Here is a 19,854-nt window from a genome sequence, read left to right as displayed (position 1 = left end):
CTGCCATAAAACCTAAATGATAATATTATAACATACCTTCGAATTTGCTCTTCTACTACGTCAGTCCAATACACACTTTGGCTTTCTATGTGGAAGTCAAGGGCTACAGCACTTCTCAGGTTATCGAAGAGCAGCCGATACTCATTGGTGATGAGGTCGTACTGCCTGATATCGTTACGGTTGGTAAAGATAATGAGTGGGTTGGGACCGGTAGCTATGCAGGTCTTTATATTGGGGTCCAAGGTGAACCCTTCACTGCACTTGCAGCTGTAGCTACCGTTAGCGTTATGGCATGTTTGGCTGCAGGGTGGAGGCGAATTGTTGCACTCATTGACGTCCACACAGGTTTGGTTGTCTTTGAGCTCGTATCCAGAACGACAGCTACAGTAGTATCCGATAGGAAGGTTGTGACAGTTGTGGTGGCACTCTCCGTTGTTCGTGATACATTCGTCAGTGCTGCAGTCTCTGTCACCTGGTTCATCGCTCCAGTCACCACAGTCGTTATAACCGTCGCAGACTTTCCTCAACTCGATGCAGTCATCATTGTTGCAATGAAAGTGACTCTTCCTATCGCATCCGGTTGTTGGAGCTGTAACATTAAAATGTATTATGACTCGGGTTCATTCAACATGTCAGAATATACAGTGTGGGCCAAAAACAACTTTACCCAATTTAAAAGGTTCATATCTCAAAATTAAAAAGTTTGCTTCAAATTGTTTTCACATGATCGTAAAGAGCTCTTTCTTAAGAGTATTTGGTCAAAAAACTATTCAAAAATGTATTAAATTAAAAACGTGACGCTAGTTTTAAATGAAAGAGTCAAAATTAACTTTGTCCACGCGAAGACCTACTAGCTGTCGCGTCGCATCATTTGCAACAGCGAATTTGATAGAGAATGAGAACCACTCAGTATACGCACGAATTTGTTCAGCAGTTTTATATAACACAATGAAATAAATCAAACATAAACAATTTAAATGTCAAGCTACGACATTTCGTCATGATATGCAGCTTTCTTGCTGCAAAGATATAAAAACAATGCTCTTCAAAAATGTGCAAAGCAATTGTAACCTCATACCTCATTTTTGTCATTTTTTGTCAAATGTTATCTACAAGAAAGTTATTGCACTTATTGCGTTCGTGGTATGTTCGGCAAATTGTTGCGTCGACAACTGACTCTGGGGTAGTGGGGTTAGCTGCAAGTTCCCTATGTACCGTTGCAATATTTGCAGCTGAACGGCCAGTTCTTTGACGTTCGCTCCGTGCTTTGCATCTATTCATCACACTTCCGCGAACTTCCGCGGTTGGGAAAGTTGTTCGTAAGTAGAGTTATGGTAGGTTTTGGCGGGACTCTTACGTTCGGGAAACGAATCCGAAATTGACGCTGCAATTCCAAAAAGCATTCCGTTCTTAAGAATATACCTCTACCATAAAAGTCCTCTCTTGTGTTGTGAATTGCCTTATCTTGACACCTTGCAAACCTATTTAGAAATAAGCCACGCAGTCACAAAATGCACGAAGACCGATTTAAAATTAAAAAATTGCGCCAGATGAAACCTTTGTAATTGTATAATTATTTATGCTAATTGTTGGTCAATGACAGGAGTGAAGTTCGAGTACATGACAAGTAAATGGGGATTAAAATCGATTGTATTTCTTTCATGCATGTAAAACAATCATCACTTTTCAAAGACAAGCCAAACGTGTTTACTAATTACATGTATGCCTAACGCATATGTATGCCTTACTCTTAGCAATCGGACAAATCCCATTGAATTACGTGTGGACAAAGTGATTTTTGACCCTCGGACGTAAAACTAGCACCATTTTGTTAATTTAGCTCCTTTTGCTTTCATTTCTTCAGCACATACTTTTAGAAAGATATACATTTAGAATATGTAATAATATTATGAATAGCTCTTCTACAATTCGAGCAACCACCCTCTGAAATTGGGTAAAGTTGTTTTTTGCCCACACTGTACAAAGATACAGTTGTTAAACTATATCCTCATTTAGTCTCCCTTTTAAAGCCAATGTCTAAATCAATCCCTTAAAAGAGAAACAAGGTTGTGGTAAAGTTGTAACATTATACCTAGCACATAGCAATAAATCTCAATCTCAGATAATATCCCATCATGCATGCACTAGGACTTTACACTTATTCTGCATAAATGTAAGTTTACAACACCTGCTACTGAATCAATTTGCATTGTAGGATATGGTGCAATAAAATCCCTGTCTAGTGGATGAATGTTACTAATCTGTCCTCATAAAATGTTGTTACTTGATTAAATGGACTTAAACATGCTACATTTCCAGATGTGTTGCTTCTTAAAATACTTACGATCACAGTGTTGCTCATCTGATCCATCGGTGCAGTCCTGAATTCCATCGCATTGTTTGGTCCCGTCCACATTGGCCGCTCACGCATGTAAATTGATCACTTCCACAGGTTGTTACATGACATATTGTGCCTTCGTCTGAGCCATCGGCGCAGTCGCTGTCACCGTCGCACTTCCATGATATATGGATGCAATCTCCACTGCTACACATGAATTCACGATGGTCGCAAACATCTGCTGGTTTCGCACCGCACTGTGCTGCAGATTCATCGGCTCCATCGCTGCAATCGTTGTCTCCATCACACTGCCAACTATCTGGGATGCACTTGTTGGTTACCGAACACATGAAGTCACCAGAAGCACAGGTTGCAATTGGCGATGGGCAGTTCGCCTCATCCGAACCATCGCCGCAGTCATTTTCTTGATCACAGCGCCATCTGAGCGTGACGCACTTTCCGTTACCACATGTGAATTCGTCAGCGGGGCATTTCAGCACTGGGCAGCTCGCCTCATCCGAACCATCGCCGCAGTCGTCATCTTGATCACAATACCACCTGAGCGAGATGCACTGTCCGTTGCCACATGCAAATTCGTCGGCGGAGCATGTCAGTACTGAGCAGCTTGTCTCATCCGAGCCATCGCGGCAATCATCTTCTTGATCACAATGCCATCTGAGCAAGATGCACTTTCCGTTGCCACATGTGAATTCGTCATCGGAGCATGCTAGCACCGGGCAGTTCGCCTCATCCGAACCATCGCGGCAGTCATCTTGTTGATCACAATGCCAGAGGAGTGGGATGCACTGATCATCATGTTCACAAGAAAATTGATCTGGTAGGCATGTTCTCACAGCTGCAAATAGACACGTAAAATATATGCCCTCAAATTTAGTTTAAAAGTTTAAAACTTCATTCTAAGAAATATCTGTACTATTAGTAGGGATGCCCACTCTCAATACAGTTTCCACTAGAACGATTTTTCATTACTGTGTGCGTGCACTCACACACGTATTGTCTATGGAGAAACTGATCGATACAAGAAATCCCAGGCATGTTAAATGGCGTACATACTTGTTTTGATCCAAATGTAGGCCTATATCAGGGTGTTTCAAGAAATTCCTGATTCCACCAGAAAACATTCACCAAACTTTTTCCTGTTTGGTCAGTAAATAGAGAGGACCTTCCTGCATGAAGAGATCAACTTTTTTAATGAAAAATTTAATGAGATGAGAACTACAACAGGTTGAAGTGACACCATTCCGTGCATCAGGTGTTCAAACGCAATTATCTCCGAATTTGGAGTGAATCAGACAAGCAAACTTACATACTCATAAAATTTAACTATTTATGAAGACAAAATGTGAGGATGTTAAGAAATTTAAGAATGTTTAAGCCTACCGCGGCCCATCTCAAATCATGCACTTCCCCGTGCACTTCTCACTACCATGTCCATTTCATAGGGAGTATAAAAACCGGGGACCATCATGGCTTCCATGCACACAGTGTATTGCTCAATGTAGTAAAGACTATAACCTTTGAGTTGGAGCAAATTTCTCAAAATTGGTAGTGATTAATGTTACCAAACTTATGCCATGATGAAATATAATAATTTTTGAAGATAAAATGTGCTGACCTTAAAAGATTGAACAATGTTTAAGACTACCGCTTTTCATTTGAAATAATGCACTTATTGTTCATCTCCTCTATGGAGATATTTTCCATGGCGGCCATCTATGATCATGCTTGAGGTTTCAACAAACAAACCATGGGTTTTGAGGTCTTATAGTTTTTGTTGTATGTCAACAAAATCGATTAAATTTTCAGGATGATCTTATTTTCATGTTGTTATAAGCAAATATAATGTTCCAGATAAGATAGTTAATAAATACATTAAGAAAAAGTACCTTAAAGTTGCACTTTCTGTTAGTATTCCTTTTTGGACTTTAACTTTTTAACATGTTCTAGCAGTCCTATATAAAACCGTGACACTCGAAAGGCCATATCTCTGGAATGAAACGTCCGATTAAGATTATTTAAACGCCAAAATGTTTCTTTCATCAATTCCCATCCAATAAGTTAGGTCTGAATCAATTTAAAAGTACTTGAATTTTTAGTGGACATGCCTACTATTAGCATGATTAGGGTTAGAATCATAGGTAATATAATAAGTAAGGCCAAGGGGATCACTTTTGGTTTACATTTTAACAATCTTGCCACATTCAGATAATGTGAACAGACCTGATCCAATCAATGTCGACAATAATGAAACTGAAATTTAGGCAAAAAGTGAGGAGAAAAACAATAATAAGGCATAAGAAAATTGACACATTAAAGGTTTATAACTTTGCAAGCAAGTATTCAAGAGACACGGTAATTCAACATCGGTAAGTGTAAACGGTTATGTCGGCTTATAATTGACATAAACCTTACCTGACAGTTATTACTAATATTATTTCAGCATTTTGAGTAAAGAATAACAAATTTAAAATTTGATGGGAATCGTACACTAACACACGCAACAAGAAACTAATTAATTATGATGATGGGATAATGTTACAAAGCAAGTCAGTATTTCAGCACCATTCTAAGAGCAAGTTGCTTTCTAAACCGGTTTACCAGTAATTATTCTTTGACACTTGTTCACATCTTATTTTATTGTACTGTCTTGTATTTTCCTGTTTGTATTTGTATTTTCATTTTGTACTGTTTGACGGCAACCCGCACGTACCCACGAGCTTGCTCCCCGCGTGTTGCCCCACAACTTTTTTCAGGTTTTTCATTGATGCACCTCTTAATCTTGTCTGAGGCCCGCTTTTGTGCTGTCTCTTGCCTTTCAATAGGTTGCTTGTTTTAACGTGATCGCATTTTGGGCTTGTGAGCGGATACACTTTTTTGTTTTGTATTTAATTAGTTTGCAAATTATGGCATTTGTCATTATATCATGTATTTTTGAAGTTGTGAAATAAATGTATAGTATATAATACTTCGTGTACATTACATGTGCATTACACTTCTATATCACTTCAAATTGAAGCTACTATTGTAAAAAAAAATGCGTTCAAGTCGCCATCAATACGTCTTCAATTTGGGTACTACTACCCAAGCTGGGTACTATAATAGCCTATTTGCGGACGTCGTTGATGTCACATTGTCAATAAAATATCTTTGAAATAAAGTTATTTCGTTAGCTCTTTCTGTGGCCTCATCGATAGAGCGCTTCTTTCTTTCTTTCTTTCTTTCTTTCTTTCTTTCTTTCTTTCTTTCTTTCTTTCTTTCTTTCTTTCTTTCTTTCTTTCTTTCTTTCTTTTTCTTTCTTTCTTTCTTTCTTTCTTTCTTTCTTTCTTTCTTTCTTTCTTTCTTTCTTTCTTTCTTTCTTTCTTTCTTTCTTTCTTTCTTTCTTTCTTTCTTTCTTTCTTTCTTTCTTTCTTTCTTTCTTTCTTTCTTTCTTTCTTTCTTAAAATACTATATACGTTTATACTCACATTTAACAGTAAAGTAGACAGGTTCTGATGGATTGCCGGTGAGTACTCCCCGACTGGCAACCAAGCTTTGCGTTGCAGCATGTACAGTGACTCCATATTCCGCACCTTGTTGTAAGTTTTCCAATACTCTTTGATAGTTGTCTGGTTCTACCGATCGCTCCGTACTATCGCTCCTGTCCTGATATTTCCAATAAGTCACCGTATAACTCTCGATCTCCTTGTAGTATACTTTCGGTTCTTTCCATACGACTTGAACAGAGTTTGGGCCGACGGTCTTAACACGGATATTTCGAGGCTGGCTTGGCGCTGTGGAGAAGAGAAGACAAAATGACGCGGTCATATTAACGCTCTGTGGGGGATTTGGTCGCGGAGGTGCTCTATATGTGTTGCTAATTTGGATGAGAAAGCATGTCCGATCCAATTCTCATCGTTTCTGAAAGAATTAATGAAAGAAAGTCCAGGCTCAATTTTTAACCATGCACGACAAAATACCCTTAACCCTAATTTCCCGAACATTCAATCCTGGGGCTTTTGAAAATGTTTAAAGAAATTTTGAGAGGAACATCCTCCGAAGATACCCACTGCGTCGCGTAAGTCTGTTAGAGGTCTGTTATGCTATCACAATATTGGGGTAAAATGTGAATCAAATGTCTCCAATTTGGTTTCACACAAAAAAAATGTTCTATACCAACCGAGAGATCATTCAATTTCTCTGAGTAGGTCACATTTACAGACGCCCCCTCTGCGATGATTGCACGCTCCAACAATAAAAACGAAATGTTCTATACCAACCGAGAGATCATTCTATTTCTCTGAGTAGGTCACATTTACATACGCCCCCTCTGCGATGATTGCACGCTCCAACAATAAAAACAAAATGTTCTATACCAACCGAGAGATCATTCAATTTCTCTGAGTAGGTCACATTTACATACGCCCCCCTCTGAGATGATTGCACGCTCCAACAATAAAAACGAAATGTTCTATACCAACCGAGAGATCATTCTATTTCTCTGAGTAGGTCACATTTACAGACGCCCCCTCTGCGATGATTGCACGCTCCAACAATAAAAACGAAATGTTCTATACCAACCGAGAGATCATTCAATTTCTCTGAGTAGGTCACATTTACAGACGCCCCCTCTGCGATGATTGCACGCTCCAACAATAAAAACAAAATGTTCTATACCAACCGAGAGATCATTCAATTTCTCTGAGTAGGTCACATTTACATACGCCCCCTCTGAGATGATTGCACGCTCCAACAATAAAACAAAATGTTCTATACCAACCGAGAGATCATTCTATTTCTCTGAGTAGGTCACATTTACAGACGCCCCCTCTGCGATGATTGCACGCTCCAACAATAAAAACAAAATGTTCTATACCAACCGAGAGATCATTCAATTTCTCTGAGTAGGTCACATTTACATACGCCCCCCTCTGCGATGATTGCACGCTCCAACAATAAAAACAAAATGTTCTATACCAACCGAGAGATCATTCAATTTCTCTGAGTAGGTCACATTTACAGACGCCCCCTCTGCGATGATTGCACGCTCCAACAATAAAACGAAATGTTCTATACCAACCGAGAGATCATTCTATTTCTCTGAGTAGGTCACATTTACAGACGCCCCCTCTGCGATGATTGCACGCTCCAACAATGTGTACCCTGTGTTTAATTTCTAGCCCTTCAGCCTCTGTCCGAAAGTCATGATGGTAGACTTAAACCCTCTATCATGGTGATAGACTTAAATCATGTCATGATGGATAGAACCATACCCATTCATCACTCTAATTAACCACAGTACGGTACATAGAGGCCACAGATAGAAATATAAAAATAGTGCTACTCACCTGATACCATGGCGATTGCCAATACGTTAAGTACATGGCGCTATGTGGAGATATTTGGGGTAGCATTTTGTCTTGCTACATTATTGGAACATCCTTACACCTCAAATGATAAAACTAGAATTGGTTCCATTTTTTTCTATACCCACTATGCTGCCCACAAGGCCAGGGTCGAAGGCCAGGGTCGAAGGTCATAATGGGGCCAAAATATATAATTGTTTTATCATGTTGTAATACACGTCAAATTATTCCTCTCATCGTTAGGAATTAAAGCATAAGGCAATTGTCATATTGCACTAGCCCGCTTAGTTCAGGAGTTACAGAGTAAATGTCAAATATCTCATGCTCAGAGGCTAAATTAACAAAATGCACCAATACAATCGCATTTTGTCTCAAATTACTCCTCTGGACAAGCGAAATTGGAAAATAATTTGTTTGAGAAATGTATAGCCTCGGAATCGGATGAAAATATGCTTATGCGTGTACATAATTTAAAAACGGTCCATTTTCATCGAAACTGGTGTCAAATTACTCCTCTTAACATAATGTATATTGGACTTTGGCTGCATTAGCTCTGAAGGGGGCAAGACAATGCAAATTGCACCAAAATTGTAAATTAAGTATATGTGTTTGAGATTTCTTATGTTAAGAGGGGTAATTTGACACCAGTGTCGATGAAAATGGACCGTTTTTAAATTCGTATCTCTGTGCATAAAGGTTTTGATATTCGACCTATTTGACCTTATATCTCCTGAACTAAGCACCGTATGATAACTGACTTTTTTTATTCCCTATGATGAGTGGAACTACACTACAATCGTGACAATACAATATGATAAGACTATTTTTTTAAAGTTTTGGCCCCACTGTGATCTTATAACCTTAGTGGGGGCATAGAAAAAATGGAACCAATCAAACTTTTATCCTTTCAGGTTTAAGGATCCCAAAAAACATTGGTTCCACTAATGTTGCAAATGAAAATCGAAAACAAATAGAGCACTGAACAACATGCCACATAATAATGCAACTGTTTGTTTTTCATTTCTGTCCTTGGTTTTACTGTACCCAATTAATAGTATTGTTCCTAACTGTTTGTCTTACCTGCTACATCAGTATACTCTGTCAACTCTGTACTGTTTTCTCCATCTCCCGCCGCATTTACAGCTGACACCTTTATAACATAGGCTGTGTATGGTTCTGCATAGCGGAAAGACAAGAAACAATCATTGCATAATAGATCCGTAGTACATAAACCCCAAATATATTAAATCCTAAATGAACAATCCTTAAAAACTGACCAGCGTTTGAAATAAGGCGCGTCCTTGCGTTAAATACCCGTAAAAGTAGGTGCGGACCCGCAAATTTCCTACAGTATGGGTCCGCGTGACCCGTAAAAATTGAACCAAGCAAAGAGCAGAAAATTATAGTTTTTTTGTAGCCTAATTTTGTTCCACTGGGAAATCTGGTTCACATACATGACATAATACGTCCAGCTCCCTGTTCACACTTTTATTATAGTTTCCATCTAGTTTTCAACCCGGGTTTTCAAATGTAGGCCTGTAGACCCGATTTTATATAAACCATTATAGTGTGGTAAACGTCAGGAGCAGTATCTGAAACCAGACAGTACCGGGTCAAAATGTCCTCCTGTAAAACTGTCTTTCAGCTGTTTCTCCAGCTGTTTAGTGCCTCCTTGATTGGATCTTGTCAGTGACATGTATCAACAATTACTTCCCGTTTGCATTTTTTCCCCAAAAATCATCAGGGTAAAAAATATTTGTATTAGAAAATATTATAATAAGAGACAGTTAAGCGCATTTTCAAGCCATTTTATTAATTTATATTAGGACGACCAATTTGGAATGTTAAATTAAGCCACTTTGGCTGGACAATGCATATTTGTAAAAATAAGAGCTAGGGTTAGTAGGCCGAAGCAGGGGCCTAATTGAACTACGTGTGACAAAAAACTGCTTTCCCTCTGTCATTTTAGACCGGCTAAATATTGCCCCTTTTAGTTTTACCCTCCCTCTCGGGCTCATAATTACCTCACAACCCCTAACAAAGCACTTGCAGGTTAGTTAAATATACACAAAGACCAGATGGAAAATGTCTTATGCTTTCACCAGCGAGATCATCAGTTGATTGCCAACTGTCTTGGGGAGTTTCGGCCCTCTTATAATCAAGACTCCCTCGAGGTGGGGGGGCCGGCAGTGAAAGAAACACCACCTCCCGCTGGTGAGCTACTAAATAAAACTAAAACTCTGCTTCTAGCATCTGTTGCTAAATAAACAATCTGCTTCTCAGATGATGAAACCGGTACAGGCCAGCTAACCAAAATAGAAGATCAAGCACCAGTTAGCACCCATACTATGTCAGCATGACAAAGCAAGACGCTTTGCCCATATGGGGATACGCCATCACCGTCAAAAGGGGGATCTGTGTATATGTACCCCTAGATGACCAAACTAGTCTGTAGTAAGCGGACGGGATCAGGCGCCTCTAACCCTACCATGCAGCTGGAATCACTTAACCCTAGCTAACTGGAGTTGATATGAAGGAATGAGAACAAGTAAAAGATATGGCTAGCTGGCCTGCCTGCTCTGGCTGAGGATACTAATGATGTACTTCACTTCCAGATTATCTACTCCTCTGAATGTACTTGGACCACACCCACGACGATCCTGATTCTGCAGCCTCTGACGCTGCCCTGCTAACTGACTTTAGCTCTCTCCTGTTGAAGCCTAAATCTCGCAGCCACTTCTGCAAAGAGTGTGCAACAAAACCACGGCAGCCGACTTCGAAGGGGTAGCAAGAAGCCTTCCAACCTCTATCCTTGCATTCTGCTCTCAATTCTGAATACTTGGTCAATTTTCTCTCATGAGCTTCATCAATGTTGTCTTCCCATGGAACAGTCAGCTCTCCAATGATCTCTTCTTTTCCCGCCTCTGACCATATTACAATATCTGGACGCAGTGTGATGATCAATATCTCTCTTGGAAATCATCCTTTGCCATCCAGATCAGCTCTAATGCACCAGTCGTCTGCTGAAGAAAGGATGCTCGATCTTGAACTGGAACTATATGACCTGGACTGAGAGCCCTCCTTCACAAATGATATGTAACGCTTGGTGTTGGTTGGAGCTTGTGAAACATTATTTTGATCAACTTGCAGCTTGACTGCCTCCACTAACACTCCGAGGACGTTATTGTGCCTCCAGGTGTACATACCACTCGCAAGTGCAGGTGTACATGCACTCAGAATATACTGCAAAGTTCTCTTCTTTCCACACGCATTGCAACAATCCGTCTTGTCCTCATACCAGACGCTCAGGTTGGCTGGTGTTGGTAATAGATCATATGTTGACCTGCACAGAAATGAGATGCGAAGAGGTTCCACCTGCCAAAGCACGCTCCAAGACATGTTGCGTTGTTCAACATTCTCCCACCGTGTCCAAGCGCCTTGCTTAGTTTGACCTACTGCTGTAGCCAGTCTCTTCTCCTCTTCTGCCTCTCTGATCTCCTGCGAAACCAGCTTGCGACGTTCGTTGTCAGAAGAAGACGACCACCATTTGTGCGTAGTCCAACCAAGCCCCTGACGGCCTAGCTGGGTAGCGCCAACCATCTCATTGTGCTTGACTCTGCCTCCTCAACTGCCAAGTTCGCTGTCCACTTTCTCCATGACCTAACATCCGGCTGGGTGTTCTTGATTACCGGGTCCTTTGAGTCTCTCAGGGTCATAAATGATCTTGCCTTGGCCACCTTGAACTCTTCAACAAGGGAACGCACTGGAAAAGTCAACTTTGTCCGGCTGCTATGGATTGCGATGTTTGTTAAGCTGCGTGGAGCTCCAAGCCACTTTTTGACAAAGTTGTTGATCTTCCGCTCCATTGCCTCTACATGGGTTATTGCTACCTCATAGACTGTGAGTGGCCACATAATCCGTGGCATGAGACCATATTGCAAGCACCACAGCTTCAACTTCCCGGGCAAGCCGCACTGATCAATGGCTTCAAGACCTTCGTTGACTTTCCGTGCTGTCTCCTTGACTCTTCTTGTATCCTTCAGATCCTCTGTGTACCAGCGCCCGATGCTCTTCACTGGTTGTTCCTGAATAGTTGGGATTTCCTCTCCACAAAGGGTGAAGTGAAAGTCTGTCAACTTTCCTCGTCTGAGTACAAGACTCCTCGACTTCTTGGTCTTAAACTTCATCCTACCCCACTCCATCAACTGCTCAAGCTTACATAGAAAGGGTAAGGTCATCCATGAAAGCTCGTATTGGTGGGAGTTCCTCTGCACCTCCCAATTCTACACCTGGTCCTGCTTTTTCCGCAGCTCTAATGACGACTTCCATTGCTAGCACAAACAGGATTGGAGAAATTGCACAGCCCATTGGTATTCCAACTTCCAGCCTCTGCCGCGTGGTTGTGTACTGTGTTGTTGAAAACCGCATACGGAAATCACTGTAGTACTGCATGATGAAGCTTTTCACCTTCTCAGGAATCCACATGAATTCCATGGCAAACTCAATCAGTGCATGTGGAACAGAACCATAAGCATTTGTCAGATCGAGCCATACAACACTCAGATCCTTTCTCATCTTCTTAGATTCCTGTATGGTATGCCATATCATACTGGTGTGTTCTAGGCACCATGGGAACCCAGGTATTCCAGCCTTTTGCTCAGATGTATTGACGAAACCGTTCTCAAGCACAAATGATGAAATTCTCTCTGCTAGGATTCCAAACATGATCTTTCCTTCGACATTCAGCAGCGAAATAGGACGGAACTGGCTCAATGTATTAGAGCATTCCTCCTTTGGGATGTATACGCCTTCCGCTGTACTCCATGACAGAGGGACCACATCCTGCCTCCATACAACTCTCAGCAGCCGCCACAGGAATTTCCTTAACTCACCACACTTCTTATAGACTTTGTATGGAACTCCATTTGGGCCAGGTGCAGAAGCCGATCTAGCTCCCTGTTCTCACTTTTATTATAGTTTCCATCTAGTTTTCAACCCGGGTTTTCAAATGTCAAAGGCAAGGGTCCCCTTGGTGAGGACCCTTGAAATTTTAAAGGCAAGGGTCCGGAGGCCTGTAGACCCGTTTTTATATAAACCTCTGTCATTTTAGACCTGCTAAATATTGCCCCTTTTAGTTTTACCCTCCCTCTCGGGCTCATAATTACCTCACAACCCCTAACAAAGCACTTGCATTCAATCTTTGTTCCTGTGGAGAAGAGAGAAGCAAACATTTTCACTTACCTAATTCACGGAAATTGTGGTATTGCGTATATAATACAGATACAGGTATATGGAACACCTTATTCCATACCCTATCTTTTCCTGTGCAATGTAGGCTTTGTAGCCGAGTAGTATGCCATTTGTGTTAATAGGGGGCATCCAGGACACACCGATATCACTATGGGTTTTACTAACCAGAACTGGTGCTACAGGAGGTTCTGGTCCTAAAGTGAGTACAAAATTAACACACAATGAGTTAATTCCATTGGTTTGATTAAAACGAGTGTAATTTTGAATTTAGCAAATAATAATTAATTAAGCAGAATCTAAACCCTAACCAGTACCCATACCCTACTCCGTACGCTAACATGTGCCCTAACTCGTACCGTAGGCCAAATTTTCTGAATATTATAGTCTGTTGATGTTTTATACATGTCCAGGGGCCAAAACAAATCTTTCACAACCTTTCATGATGTTTTCACCCTGGAACATGTATTAACATTATAAAAGCATAAGAAACTATACGTAACTTTAGTGTATACATCTGTTGAGGGGCCAAGTCTTCTTGCGCTCATGTCCTCATATCGTGGCGCGACACCTTTAAAAATGAGTCATCGTCATCAAAACTCCCACGTTCATTCTGAACTGAACGAAATTGTTTTACATTATTCACATCTTCAGTTGTGCGTATTGCAATCACGTGCGCGTATTACGCACTACTACGCCTACAATACACTTGCCTCTCCGTCGCGACGTGGCCACTGTCGTCTATTACTTGATAGTTGACACCCATTAACCAATCACATTTAGCGCTTACAAGCTAAACCGTGATTCGATAAACATATTGACAAAATCCATTTTCAAGTTATGAAGCGGTAATTTGTATGACGAATAACAAAACATACAATTGCTTAAAAGCTTTGTAAAAAACCCACCAGTTTACAATTTATGTACATCAGGACAACAACTTACTTGTTTCATATGTCCTAACAACCACAGTGCTATAATTACTGACTGAATCCTCCCCTCTTGCAGCGACACTGACGCTATAAATAGCGTTGGGTTTTAATCCAAGGAGTTTGATCTGTGAGGAGAGAATTAGTTAATACACTGGTTAAGAATACTACCCCAGCAAACACAAAACGTTTTGGACATCATTCGCAAAAGGTTAGAAAAGGTTGCCAGAAAACGTTTAAATGTTGGATTATATACAGTGTATAATTATAAGCGAACAATTTTTTTTTCAAAATGAACTGTAAATAGTAAACTTTAATTTCATTTGTCCCTTATCTGGTAGTTGATTTTTTTTATGGCAAACTAAGCTCTAAGTTTAAAAACGTGATATAAGAAATGTATTCCTTTGACATTTTATCTTATAATTTGCAGTTAATTCTAAAATATTTTGCAAAGTTGCATTAAGTTGCCTAACTATTTTGCAAAATTGTCCAAAATTGCATTAAATTGCCTAAACATTTTGTAAAGTTGCATTTAACTGCTGAAACATTTTACAAAGTTGCATTAAGTGGCGCAAACTTGCTTATAGTTGCGAAAAGTTGTGTAAACGTTTCATAAAATTACGTCAAGTTGCATAAACTTTTTCAAAGTTGTGCAAAGTTGTTTAAACGTATTATAAAGTTGCACAAACTTCGCGCAAAATTGCATATAGTTGCCTAAACTCTGTGTAATATTGCACATAGTTGCACAAAATTGTACAAAATTGCACAACTGACAAATGACAACTTTGACCAGTTTTGCACAATTTTGCGCAACTTTGGTCATTTTTGACAATTTTGGACGACTTTGGGCAACTTCATTTTCTTTTTATAACCCACATACCCGTACCTTTTTTCCCTCATTTTCCTGATAGCTTACAATCTCACCTTTCTCACAGTGCCATTAGTATAAAGTATGTCAGATAAATCACCAGTACTGTATTTGATCCTATAGCCTACCAGTCTACCATCTTCTAATGGTTGGTTCCATGAGACTTCAATGCAGGTGGCATTCATGGCTATGGCGGTGACATTGGTAGGAGGTGATACTAACACTGAAAACAATTGAATGAATGTTGGCGATAAGGTGTTTTTCAAAAAGTAAAAAAAGGCAATATTTAGAGGTATTTGGTTTCACTCCTTGTATAAAAATCATTAATTAACTTTTTTTTTGGAAGTCCCGCACCCGCATGCAACCCACACCTACACAATTATATACTGGGTGTTTCTCACTCATATCTACTACACAAACCTACTGGACATAACTATAACCATCTGCATTTGATAATGCAGCAAGTAATACGTACCAAAAAAAACTAAATTTGACAATTTTAAAAAGAGACCCTAAATTATACTAATGCTCTTTTCGCAAAGTTTATTCAAATGCAATGAAAAATTAGCACATTCCACATTCGTAAGAAAGTTTTTGAAAAATCACCCCTTTTCAAACCAGTTTTCATTAACCATAGAGCTGAAATTATACTCCACTGCTGAGCGACGTGCGAGTGGTATTTGACCAATGAGGTAGCCCGCTTTTCCCACTGCAGCAAATAGCGCTTAGCTACTTCATTGGCTAAAACCCAATCGCTATCGCTCAACGATATAGTATAAATTCAGCTTAAGAGCTTTTTTTTTCAGTAGAAAGTGGAAATTAATTTCTGATAATGTTGGTACCAAAATTGAAATGAGACAGTGTTGCTGAGCCCTAGAAATTTAAATTGTACCGAAATTAATTTCTGATAATGTTGGTACCAAAATTGAAATGAGACAGTGTTGCTGAGCCCTAAAAATTTAAATTGTACTGATTCAGCAGCATAGGGTCGCAAAAAGTTATGAATGTGTACATTGGGTTATGTGCTTGTCCATGTCAATTTTAAAGTCACAGGATACAACTACACTCACCATAAACAGTAACCGACACAGTTTCACTGTTTCGTTTACTAACAATATTTTCCGCAATACACGTGTAGTTGCCTGTATCGGATATCCTTGCCGTGCTGATGATAAGGCTGCCATCTTGGGTCTGTAGGTAGTGAGGATCCTGTGTGTCCAACCGGGCGCCATCTTTCTCCCAGTAAACCTCAGGGAGTGGATCCCCACGCGGTGGTCTACATAGCAACTGTATGGAGTTGCCTTTTAACACTCTTGCACCAGCTGGCTCTTGATCGAAATGCTTTCTAATATCTGTGGAGAATTGTTTTAAAACTGTCAAAATATGAACACATTACACAAACGAGGTGTCTAAATGTTCGTTTTGATATACAGTCACCCATTGATAAAACACAAGAATATTGTAAAAAACCACAAAATTAATTCGCAACATTCTCTAAAAGAACGGAAAATACCAGTAGATATTCTAACACTGAATTTCAGCAGATATTCTAAAATAACTTGGTTTTTGTTAAGGATACTTTGCGTTATCGATCAAGTGACATAGGGCTTATCATCAAAGGTTATGGAGGCATTTCACAACAGCACCTTTACCATGTTTATTTGGTGGAAAAAAGTCGTTGAACTTTTACACAGAGGTCAAGTTCAAAATTGCTCGGACATTGTTAAAAACACAAGCAATGTGTTACTCTAGTCATAAGGATTCAGAAAAAGTATAGTTTAATCTATCTACGATGTACGGTTATGGAGTTTTGAACAAAAATTTAACATTGTGACGTTATAGGTCTAATTTTAGCACCACGTGGAGCAAAATTGAAAAATGCTCCGATTTTGTTGAAAATGTTCCCAAGTTATTGACCTTTCCATGATAAATCAGAAAAATATTTGTTTGTGCTATGTAGGATGTTTGATACCTTAGTTCAGTAACACATCAAAATGTGTCAGTTCATTTGATTCAACATGGATCTCAATGCGACTCAATATCCATATTGAATCAAATGAACTGACAAATTGTTGTGTTACCTAGATAAGAAAGCAACCAAGATAGTTAAAACAATCATTACATTTTCATCAACAGCTGGGGCAAAATTTATGGCTTTAAACTCCGCAAATGCCCATGTAAATGGACACCTGTTTCTTTTCAGAAATGAGTCTAGATTTTGTCTCTTCTCAATTGACGGACGTGCACTAGTCTGGAGAGAACGAGGACACCGATATCATGACGATCATGTTGTTGAACATGATAATTATGGAGGTGGTTCGATCATGATATGGAGTCGCATCAGTGTTGAAGGACGTACATATCTCTATATCTTTCCCAGAGGTGGTTTCATGTTTCTGCAGTCAGTGAAATCTTATACTTACAAGCTTCTCGTATATACGCTTTTGAACTTTCGAATGTTTGAACCGTCCCTCCACCATCTGCCGAGGCTGTACATTGGCACCAAAACTCGCCAAAATAATCGCTAACTTCTTCTTTGGTTATAGCTGAAATGTTTTAAAATAAACAGTATAATAATGTTGATGCTTGAGACTGATAGTGCAGAAATACCACTGAATATAAAGTGACATAGACAGCTAGGCATGAATAGATTCATAAACCCATTCCATCTCATTTAAGTAATTGCCCCCTTTCGTTACGATATAATAACAGAAATAGCAAAAAGAACCCCGTTTTGTAAACATGGTAAATGGTGATGACCCATTTGGCTTAATATTCCAATGTTGCCATTATTGATCAGTTTCCAATTTAAGGGGGTACTACACCCCTGGCCAATTTTGTGCCTATTTTTGCATTTTTCTCAAAAATCATAGCGCATTGGATTCAATCATGTTTCACCGTTGTTCATCACCGATTAACAACAATGCGTCCGCGTCGCCTGAGTGGTTTACTTCGCGTCTAATTCACATGATTCTTTTATTCGGAATGTCCGTTTACCATTACCACTCAACCTTACAAAAAGATCGCGGTATTTTTCTGTTAATATCAGCAATAAAACTAAAGAATAAAGCAGTAATATTTAGCTGCTACCGCCAACATAAGAAGAGTTCATGTTTAAGCATTATGTTCCAGGCATGGCGAATTTTACGCGCTTATGCGTAACGCGTACGTGTAACCTTGCGTTCGCGTATACGCTACTGAACTGTGAATTCATCCCGGATTAACAACGGTTGGCTCCTGTACAAAGGTATATGAAGAGTTGTTGAAATGTATATTATAGGGGCAAGGACTACAACTACTGCACTGAAAATTTAGCAACTCACGGCAAGTAGTTATTGATTTATTGATCAAATATTGGGTTTCCCTCATTTTTGACTGTTACTCCACAATTGTTGTCTGTGCTGAAATAAAATTTCCAGTGTAGTATTTGTAGTCCTTGCCCCTATAATATACATATCTTACTTATCACCAATGTGCTATAATTGTTGATAAAAATGCAAACATAGGCACCCATTTGGCCAGGAGTGTAGTACCCCCTTAAAGAAACAAATGCAAACTCAAAAGTGCACCTAACCCCATTGAAAATCTTGTTTTGTCGTTATCGCGGGTCATCCTTGCGGAAGGCAAAACCCATGATATCAAGCCACGAGGTGTGAACATTGCCCGGCCAACGGTGTTTTGCACCCATTCGGGGTAAAATTTAGAAATTAGCCATTACGACAAATGAAGCGAGCCGAAATTTTTGAACAGTCGGGGAAATCGAGACCCAAATTTGTAGACATAAAGTTGACGAAACACACATACTTAAACTGGATCTCTAAAGATGCACTCCCGTGAAATATAGAACATAATAAAACGAACGAAGACGGGAAACAGTTGTACATTTGCTGCTAATGTACAACTGTTTCCCGTCTTCGTTCGTTTTATTTTACCTAGTTTAAAGGTGCGGACGCTACTGGTGGGAAGCGAGGTCTTGCAGGCGCTTTGAAGAGTAGCATTGAACTATTGGGCAGGGTTAGGGATAATTACGGTCTTGCTCAGGGGACAGTTGGGCTAAATTAACCCTAACACCCTCTGCTTTTCCGCGAAGAGGAAGGAAAAGGAGGAGGGAGGGAAGAAAGAAAATGAAGTAAAAAGGTTTTTTTGTCGCCCCAGGTTTGAACCACTGACCATTCGGATACGGAGGTAAAGACCAAGGATAACAAGCTAGGAGTGCATATTATTCGGCCAACGATTTCGTGTGTATGGCCTATAGGGTGATGCGGATGCAGAACTACCTAATTTACCTTGGACAGTGACTTTATCTAGTCTCATCTGCTACAAGTATGATTCCGCAAGCTCAAGTCCGGTATCTACGGGAATTTAATGACGACACTCCCATTTATGGTCATATCACACATTCAAGATGTTAACAACAAATAATCCGGCCATATTCAAGGTTAAAGGTCAACACAGTGGTCAAAATTCAAAGTTGCTCCAATCTGGTTAACAAGCACATCAAATTACTTACCGTTCTTGAGTTAGCAAAAAGGTTATATTTTGGGGGTGGCCAGGGGCCCAAAATAACAAATGCTCCGATTTCAACGAAATTGGTCTCAAATTCCTTGCTTTAATAGCTCAATATGCAGATTAATATGTAAATGGATAACAAAAAAAATAGCATCATGAATAACGCAAAAATATCAGGTAGCATGAATATTCAAAATTAAATAGTGTTATGCTTTCACATTAAATAAAGGCACAGCGGGTTTTCAGAAACAGAGTTATAGATTGAAATCGGCAGACGGTTTGTGTTGAGTTACAAACCTCGGCGACGGAGGTAACAAGCAATATAATAACTATATTATAGTACTTACTTATACTTGCATACATCATTTGATTCAAATCATACTCTTCAGGGGTTTCTAGACGATGATGCCTCTCTGGAGGCACCCAATCTTCATTGCACTTAAAGAACAGTTGCACAACTGGTTGAGCCTTGCAATATAATGTCACATCTTGATTTCTGCTGACATAAGCATTTTCGGGATGTTCAAGGAACAGCGTTGGAGATGCTGTTGGTGAATCTGAAAGGAAGACGATAAGAATTAAGGGATCTGGAATGAGCAT

At 39.7% G+C, this 19,854-nt stretch overlaps 2 protein-coding genes across 2 annotated transcripts in view; both read right to left on the bottom strand.

Annotated features, from left to right (window-relative positions):
• The window catches only part of LOC140169213 (uncharacterized), a 19,273-nt gene extending 8,173 nt beyond the window's left edge, over positions 1-11,100 (bottom strand). Inside the window, exons 1-6 of the mRNA XM_072192470.1 lie at positions 10,908-11,100; positions 10,506-10,643; positions 8,782-8,877; positions 5,824-6,129; positions 2,445-3,194; positions 37-589 (exon numbers count right to left, since the gene is read on the bottom strand). Of these exons, the coding sequence (XP_072048571.1) occupies positions 37-589; positions 2,445-3,194; positions 5,824-6,129; positions 8,782-8,877; positions 10,506-10,643; positions 10,908-11,100 (2,036 nt within the window). The remainder of the gene's footprint in view (positions 1-36; positions 590-2,444; positions 3,195-5,823; positions 6,130-8,781; positions 8,878-10,505; positions 10,644-10,907) is intronic.
• LOC140169212 (netrin receptor UNC5C-like) lies at positions 6,091-19,854 on the bottom strand. The gene is made up of 8 exons (XM_072192468.1): positions 19,602-19,854; positions 17,169-17,291; positions 15,816-16,097; positions 14,802-14,968; positions 13,894-14,005; positions 12,943-13,145; positions 8,782-8,877; positions 6,091-6,129 (listed from the first exon to the last, which is right to left on the bottom strand). The coding sequence occupies exons 1-6, from the start codon at positions 19,852-19,854 to the stop codon at positions 12,943-12,945; spliced, it is 1,140 nt and encodes a 379-aa protein (XP_072048569.1). The 3' UTR covers positions 6,091-6,129; positions 8,782-8,877.

Source organism: Amphiura filiformis, chromosome 14, assembly GCF_039555335.1.
Source record: "Amphiura filiformis chromosome 14, Afil_fr2py, whole genome shotgun sequence".
NCBI lineage: Eukaryota > Metazoa > Echinodermata > Ophiuroidea > Amphilepidida > Amphiuridae > Amphiura > Amphiura filiformis.
The sequence above is the reverse complement of the archived record's forward strand: the minus strand, read 5'-3'. Positions and strand labels throughout refer to the sequence as shown.

Bases quoted from the DNA above. Each gene is read 5' to 3' on its own strand.
- LOC140169212 (XM_072192468.1), bottom strand. From the start codon at position 19,854: ATGCTCATTCCAGATCCCTTAATTCTTATCGTCTTCCTTTCAGATTCA. The intron at 14,969-15,815 runs GTGAGTGTAGTT...AATTGTTTTCAG, and splicing joins TGTGTCGGTTACTGTTTATG to TGTTAGTATCACCTCCTACC. The intron at 14,006-14,801 runs GTGAGATTGTAA...CTCTCCTCACAG, and splicing joins CTAATGGCACTGTGAGAAAG to ATCAAACTCCTTGGATTAAA.